This window comes from Gymnodraco acuticeps, unplaced genomic scaffold, assembly GCF_902827175.1.
Source record: "Gymnodraco acuticeps unplaced genomic scaffold, fGymAcu1.1, whole genome shotgun sequence".
NCBI classification, from domain to species: domain Eukaryota; kingdom Metazoa; phylum Chordata; class Actinopteri; order Perciformes; family Bathydraconidae; genus Gymnodraco; species Gymnodraco acuticeps.
In genome coordinates this window covers 2,647,675-2,656,241 of record NW_022992344.1, presented here as the reverse complement: position 1 = coordinate 2,656,241, position 8,567 = coordinate 2,647,675, and the positions used below count along the sequence as shown (strand labels likewise).

General features: G+C 37.3%; 1 protein-coding gene across 1 annotated transcript; it reads right to left on the bottom strand.

Moving 5' to 3' along the window:
* Positions 1-2,375: 2,375 nt before the first annotated feature.
* Positions 2,376-8,567, bottom strand: zgc:162780 (uncharacterized protein LOC555377 homolog). Its single transcript, XM_034208761.1, has 6 exons — positions 8,269-8,567; positions 8,024-8,184; positions 6,260-6,476; positions 4,041-4,144; positions 3,802-3,939; positions 2,376-3,006 (listed from the first exon to the last, which is right to left on the bottom strand). Exons 1-6 carry the CDS (start codon positions 8,377-8,379, stop codon positions 2,910-2,912), a joined length of 828 nt encoding a protein of 275 aa, XP_034064652.1. The 5' UTR covers positions 8,380-8,567; the 3' UTR covers positions 2,376-2,909.

Below are 8,567 nucleotides of genomic sequence, written 5' to 3'. Positions count from 1 at the left end.
GGTGGGAAACGGTTGCAGGATATACGAAAATTGTTTGCCAGGCATGCAAAATATCACTGTCAAAGAGCCTCAAGTGTAAAGTTGACGTGGAAAACTGCAGTTTTAATGAGGAATGGACGGATAAATACGCATTCATCATGTCATCGTTCAATAAGGCTACACCTGTTTGCCTTATCTGCAATGAAACGGTCGCTGTTGCAAAATAGTACAATCTCAGGCGTCATCATATCACAAAGCATGCAACTTGCTCACTTTTTTTGGGAAGTAACTAAGTAGCTACATTTACTCAAGTACTGTACTTAAGTACAATTTTGAGATACTTGAGTATTTCTATGTTATACTACTTTTTACTTCTACAACTCAGAGGTGAATTGGGTACTTTTACTCCACTACATTTATTTAATATCTTTAGTTACTATGCAGATTTGAATTAATGATGTGAAATGTAAAGAACTTTATAATCAAAACAGGCCTACATATTATTCGGAAAGGGGCCAATCTGCACAATGACTACTTTTACTTTTGTTTTTTTTTAAGTACATTTAGATGCTAATACTTCTTCATTTTTACTTGAGTAACAACATATTGAATGCAGGACTTTTAACAGAGTATTACTACACTCTGGTGCTTCTACTTTTACTTAAGTAAAATATATCAGTACTTCTCCCACCTTGCTTACTTCAATTTGAAAGAAAATCTTTTCAGATCACATTTTGACACATTCTATCTCAGTTTTTTTAACAATACAATAACTGGAGTGTAAAAACGACAATAGCACGAAGCTAGCTGTTCCCTGTTTCCAGTCTTTGTGCTAAGCTAGGTTAAGCTAAGCTAAGTTAAACTAAATAGCCGCTTCTTCCAGCTTCTAATTTAGAATGAATTAACAAGAGTAGGATTCATTTTTTCTCATTTAGCTACCAACAATAAGATGAATAGGAATATATCCTAAAATGTTAAACTATTACTTTTAAAGAAGTGGCATTTGTAGGCAAAACAGTCGGATCAAGCTTTAAGCTAGTAACATCTAATTCACTTGTAGAGAGATGTTACATTACATTACATTTAGCTGACGCTTTTGTCCAAAGCGACTTACAATAAGTACATTCGACCAGGAAGACACAACCTTGAAGAAAACAGAATCATATAAGTACATCAGGTTTCATAGAGCCAAACATTTCAAGTGCTACTCAACTGGCTTTAGGTAAGCCAGTCCTTTATTAGTATAAAAGTGCTTCGTTAATAGTTCTAACGCTCGAAGTGGAGTCGAAAGAGATGTCAGAGGGGATTGTTTCACAAAGGGGGAGTTGACAGCAAAGTTACTCGTTTTTGAATCTGTGAGTGCTGGCAGCAGTCAGCAGTGGCGCCAGCAGGGGGGGCCATGGCCACCCTGATATATTTGTTGGCCCCCCCACCACACACACCGCCTCGCCAGTCACGTATGTGCAGTAGTTTATCTGATATTTAACAACAAATACACAGCCAGCGAGCCGCTTGATTTGAGCTTCCAACGCTCATACTGCATCCCCTCCCTCTCCCTCTTCTACCATGGTAACACTCTGATACTCGCTCGCACCACTCTTGACTTCAGGTATAATTTGTCTGTAAACACACTTTGGCGGCTATCCTAGTTAGCGTTAGTTTAGCTTGCTAAGCTAAGCTAACGTTAGCCGATGTCGGTATGCTGGGCTGGTGTAATGCGTAGGCATACTATTAATCACTGATGTGTGTAATGTCAATTTGCAGAAAATGAAGAGAAAGTCAACAGACATCTCTTCTTATTTTAAGAACAAGATGAGTAAAGGAGAGACAGAGCTGGCAGGGGAGCCGCAGCATAGGGCTAGTGAGGAGATGGCCATACATGCTAGAAAGTACATGTGGAACTCTGTTTTGTAAAAGTGAAACTAAAACCTAAGTACAGTTTTATTAATGTGATTGTGACCTTTTTAATCATTTAAGTCTTCTACACACTTTAGGTCTGTAGCTCCTTCAAAATGAAACGAGAATCTATGCAGTTTTTCCTCTTCTGTGTTCTGAGGTTATGAGCCGACCATTAGTCAAGTTTGTTTTCATAATGTTCTGCATGCTAATTAAAAAAAGGGTAACCAGTTTGTTTATAAAGTATAAATATACATTTTCAAAACAAATGGAATACAAGCTATATGTATTACTCTCACCAGAGTGGCCTAATCTAAAAAAAATAGAAATATGTCTCGTCACCTATTTTCTGTCTAATACAGGTGGTGTTTTGTATCATTTATGTTTTGAACTTGCTATAAAGGTCAATAATAGATGGTGTTTTTGTGTTCAATCACAGTATGTATTTGACATTTTATACCCCTTGTGTTTTTGGGTCCTGTTGAAATAAAATAGTCATATTTTAAAACTTGATTTAATAAAGTCATGTCAATCATCTTTGATCCCAGTGTGACACAAACAGCTTTGTTCAGTCTAAAATCATTTATAACGTAGAGACATATAACTGAAGAACATGTTGTGTTGCTTTGTGTATTGTATGTGTTGAGAATGCTGAACATTTTGTGCCTTACAATAAAGGAACTTATTTTAATTAAGCTGTATTTGTCTTTTTAAAAGGAAAGAACAACTAGCATATATAAAAAACAAAACAATAAATCACCAACACATGTATACATAACAGAAAACAAGGTTCTATTAAATGTTGTTTGAAGTCAAATGTTAACTATCCGTATTCACTTCAGATGAATAGTATCAGAAAATGTAAAATAAGAGACCAAAGTATATCAGTAGGTGATTCTCTTTGGCATTGTTTTCATCTAGTCTATACTTTGAAAACAATTAAATTCTTAGTTTTGATGGGCCACCCCAAGATTTTCAGTGGCCCCATTTGGCCACCCCTATGAAAAATGTCTGGAGGCGCCACTGGCAGTCAGTCAGGCTTCCTCTGGTTTGCAGGCCAGGAGACAGTAATATCTCACAGACACATCCACCTCTGTCTCTGCAGAGGACACCTTCATCACGGACATCAACCTGAGGAGACAGCGGGTCATCGTTAAGTCAAAACCTTACCTCTCCAATATGACCGTTTTAAAGAAATCATAATATATTTGTCATGTGTTGATAGTACATGATGGTTGGCTTCAGCTATAAAACAAATGTAAATACAAATTGTTATATCATAAGTCTGTACTATATATGATCAGGGTTGGATAGCAACAGACGTAATGTTATCTGGACTACAAAGTCAGATAACAAAAGTAACTATCATTTAAAACAGGGCCTACTGTTGTTGTTGTTGTTGTTGTTGTTGTTGTTGTTGTTGTTGTTATTGTAACATTGTCAATGTTAACTTAATGACATTTTTAATTACATCTCAAATTATAAAAGAGTAAATTAATCCTCTCAGGTTGCCAATGTTGTCAATTGTGTTTTTTTAATGATGATATATGGAGTTTTGATTACTTTGCATTCATCAAATGTTTGGAGCTTTGTCACTGTTTAGTAATTATATGCAATATTTTCGATGTTTAATTGTGAAATAATATTTTAAAAAATCACAATTTAAATTACAAAATGGTCATTAACTGTGTACTCAGTAACTTATTATAATTTTAAAATACAAAAGATGATTAGTGGCACATATAGCTGAGTTCAGAGGTTAATGTCAGACCTCAAATAAATGTTCACACTTGACCCCCTTAACCTTTTCCAGACTAAATAAACTCACCAAGACTGCTACTAATACTTTTCACAGAGCATTGTCAAATGTGTGATGTGCACACATATGTACATTTGACTGTATGTATAGTACAATTTGCCATGTACCTGTGACTGATGTCCTGAGACAGGGCGGTGGCTTTCTGCAGGTCTTCTCTCACCAGAGTCTGATAGCTGGAGAAAGACTCCACGAACCCCATGAAGCTGGAAAGAGGCATGGACCTTTTCACTCGCACACACTCATGCCTGTAGTACAATTTGGAACAACACAGTCAGTACCATATCAACCATAGATGATTTTCCATTGTAAACCAAACTTGCAGAAAACAACTATAAGAAGCTCTTACCACTCCTTGTCAGGGTAAGGGAGGGATTTATACGCCTCCCGGTACAATTCAATCGAATTGGAACCAAGGTGGGAACTGCGGTAAGGAACCAAGGCCGCATAGAACTGGTACAACCAAGAGAGAGGAAGTTAGGAGATTCTTCATCACTATCAATAGAGCATGTCTTACAGATGTGTTTGCTTCAGCTATTTAACGCTATAAACAGCTTTAATACCTAGCTTTGTGTGCATACTTGTACTTGTTTTAAAGGTCCCATGTCATGGCCATTTCTACTGATCATAATTCCATTGTTGAGGTCTACTAGAATAGATTTACATTACATTGTTCAATGTTCCAAAATCACATTGTTTTTTTCATAAAGCATCTCTGTATAGTATGTTCACTCTCGGTCCTACACGCCTTGTTGGAGCTCCTGGAGCGGTGATTGCACATCTGTTTGTTTCTCAACCATTCCTTGAGTTGACCTTTTAAACTATTGAGAGTGGGACAATCCCGTATCTCAGTTGGGAGGCTATTCTACAATGAGCTGCCTTTAATGGAGAGGACATTTTGTCCAAAAGTTGTCCGTCTACGGTGGACTTCAAAAGTCTCCTCTGGTTTCTGACCTAGTGCAGCGTCCAGTGTGTTTTTTGTGGATGAATTCCCCTTAGGGAGGGGGGGGGACAGTCCATGTAAACATTTATAAAAAAAACACGTACTTTTAAAAGACTTAAAACTGTCAAAACTCAAGAAATTGTGATTTTCTAGGATGGTGCTTTGAGGGTTTGTGACTTTGCAGACCGTTTACATGCAGTAAAAGCTACATAACACACAAGGGGACGGGTAATAACCGGAAAAGCATGACATGGGACCTTTGACACTTTAATGGTGTCTGCCATCCACTCATCATTGTTTTTGCAACCTAAGTGAGTGAAATTAAGATCCACTAGATGGTGTCGTTGTTCATTTTTAAAAGGTGCCTTGATTGGTTCTGGACAGAAACTCCACTATAATGAGAAGACTAGTGAACGTGTCATGTGTTTTTCGTGCTTTTGTAATTTTCTGGGGAAAAAAACAATCTCAATCTTAGTGTTAACAGTTCCAGTATTATTGACTGTGCTGCACCACACTGAAACCTGCCTCTTTACAAAACACACCTCTTCAATCTGGCTTTTAATGTATGATTGTTTTTATATTATTTGACTTTAACTTATATTTATTTGTTGTTCTTTTATTTTCACTATATCTGTAAAGCGTCTTTGAGCACCTGTAAAAGCGCTAACAAAATAAATCTATTATATTATTATTATTATTTAAGTTTGAACATTTAAGCAAATTATTATTTAATTGGCTTTAATTCAATTTAAGGAACTACTTGGAAATTGTCAACTAGGAATTTGAGTATAGTTTATCTAACTCTGCCCTCTCCTTGTGTCTGGAGGAACTACATTTTGCTTACTAAAAGGAAGGAACAGGAAGCACGGGGGTCTTGTGGCACAAACAGTTGTTGATGAGCCAAGGGTAATATATTGTCAGTAACGATGATTAATTAGTTTAGTGTTGTGTGATTATGTATTCACTCAATATTCACTGAGTACATCTGAAGAAAAGCTGGGGGCTGTTAACCTGTAAGCTGAGAGGGGGGTTAAAAAAGGGGTATTTTTTGTTTGTTTGCAGTTAGGGTTAGGGTGAATGCAGATTTTTGTTATCCATTTAAATTATTATATCTTGCAATCTTATTTTATTGTGAAAACCAAACTAAAACGGTTTGTATTTTGCAAAATAACTACTTCCAGTCCCTGAAAATCTGAGGGTATCAGCTAGTCTAAAAGTAAGATAAGACTGCCCCATCCTTAGAAAAGGTTAACATTAGACATAGGTTTGGCTTGAAATTGCTACGATAAAGCTCAGATCATGCTAAAGGTAAATACTGAAGGTTCCTTATGGTATTTGAGGTTAGCTTGGTTTTGATGTTCTGCTGTATGATGTGTGCTTTCCTTGGTGACATCAAAGCTGTAATGTAGATTGTGCAGGGTTCGAGATATTCAGGTTTTAAATTGCTAAATCGGCAATCTAAAAGGGGATCAAACTATAATATTGTGTGCATGTAATCTGTCATGCTTACTGGGACACTTCAACACAACCATTGTTAATGTAACAAATTAAACCTGTTCCTCATTGCTAAACAGCCTTAAATGTAGCTGAGGGAGTTTCACTTATATTACAGTAGGTGAATGCACCTCTTGGCAGATTTGGTTGAGTGTCTGAGAGCAGCAATCAGGGTAGCTGAGCTCCATATCCATGGTGTAGTTGAGCAGAGCCATGCAGCCCCGGGGCTTCAGCACTCTGTGGGCCTCCTGTAGGAAACGTGGCCGGTCGAACCAGTGGAAGGCAGACATGGCTGTCACCAAGTCCACTGAGCTGTCAGCCAATGGCAGCTCCTCAGCAACACACTGTCTGAAGAATAAACAGCCGAGTTAAACTTTGAATACAGTGCCGGGGATTTCAACATCTTTCATGCCAAAGAACCCTGGACTTAAAGAAATAGACACTACCTACTACATTATGTAGAAAATGGAGTTGGATATTAAACTGGGACTACAATAATGTGTATGGTGTCCTAAAGCGCCATGTACTGTATAAACATACTTTTTATTGGTGCATTCAATACTATGCTGTAAAAAAATAACATGTCAGAATAGCTTAAGAGTTCCCAGAGATTTAACATTAGCTAGCTCACGTGATTACACACAGATTAATGGGTAACAAATAGGCTATCATTAATGTTATCCTCATTTAATGTTGTATTTGTATTTAGACATTTAGTAGATTTCCATACAAAAACACATTTGAGTCTCATATTAGCTTTTTTTGGTGACACTTTTACTGTCAAGTTTAATATCAAATGACTCAGTAAGGATAACCACCTCCTGAATGTCATTGCTTCTAAAGTAGTTCTATGGTAAGAATGGCCTCTGAGTGAGGTGACTGACCTGAAAGATACACGGTGTTGTCACAGTTTGCTGCTTGCTTCACCAAAGTATTTTAAAGGGACATGTGAGCAGAGGGGTATTTAGTTGATTGTGATTTGTAACAATAGATGCTGCCAAATCCTTTGCACTGTCGCTTTAAGATAGCAAGATCAGCAACTGCTACAGAGTTTTAGCCAGTAAGCTCCTGCTCAACTGAAAAAAAGAACATTTTGAAATGAAGTTTCTTGAAGCTTTTTTTCAATATTATATTTTATACAATACTTTTTCAATGACTTACGTGCAGTGAGTGCCTGGTTTGTTAACTGCACTGTGATTTGTTTGTATACATCCTCATAAAGGTGAACGTTTACTTATTTGGACTTTGACAGGTACTTGCAGCATCTATAAACTTGTACGAAGGACTCACTGCTTATAGAAAAGCATAGCAGCAGTACAATTCCCAGCAACAAAATGTAAGATGTAACATTTCAAATTGCTTTGGTAATTGCTGAATAATTTGAGATTTAATATGGTATTTTATTTAGTTAAAATATATATGATGTGCAACAGCATGAGAACAGCACCATTTTATTTTTTAAGGTTTTGAAGATTTCTCACTTCTATAACCAACCCTGTGTAATATGAAATCATAAAATACACAAACATTCGTACTTTACAGTTCGGTGCTGATAGGACATTGTATTTCTTACTGCATGACCAACTTTCACCAGACAAGGGTCCCATTGTTCTTTCTTTGACGAAGATTCAATAAGCTACTTTTCTTATCAGATTTGTTTGAACTAAATTAACATGTATTGTTATTTGTAGTGTTTATTTAAAACAGTCGTTAGGCTTGCTTGATTTCACACTCTTTAGCCAAGGAAAAACAAATATATCCCAAGAAAAAAAAGGATTGAATACGATTTGAAAGTTGCCTACAGAATACATGCATGTCTTTAATTTATTTCCTTTGCATGCTCCGACTCTAGTTAAAAAAAAGAAGCTTATTTGTGACTGTGGGTTTGTTCATACTTGTAGGTGATGTTTGGCTCTTTGGAATGCTGTAGAGCCATTTCCACCTGGGCAGGACTAACGTCTGTCGCCACCATGGAGGCAAAGTGTTTGGCCAGCAGCACGGTGCCCTGTCCTGATCCGCAACCCACATCCACCGCCAGCTCAAAGGGATGTCCTTTCTGACGAGATATTTAGCACGTTAAAATAATTACACATCCATGATCACCACCATTTCCCCCCCCCCCCCCCCCACTTCTACTTACATGCTTTTCCAGGAAGTCAAGCACCTGTTGTATGAGCTTATCTGATGGGGAGATCCTGAACTTCCAATAGGAAGAAGCATGGTCTTTGCCCTCAAACAGACGGTAAGTCATAGCAAGTTGGTGCCTCTGTCAATAGCTGAATAAGATTTTTAAAAAACGAGAGCAATCTATTCTATGTTCGATTGTTTATTGTATAAAAGGAGCTAACCGGTAGTGATGGCAGTTTGACACTGAAGCTTCGAACGGAGCTTCAACCCTGGACTTCCTATTCCATAGAAGCAGTGCTTCGAAGCTTGCTT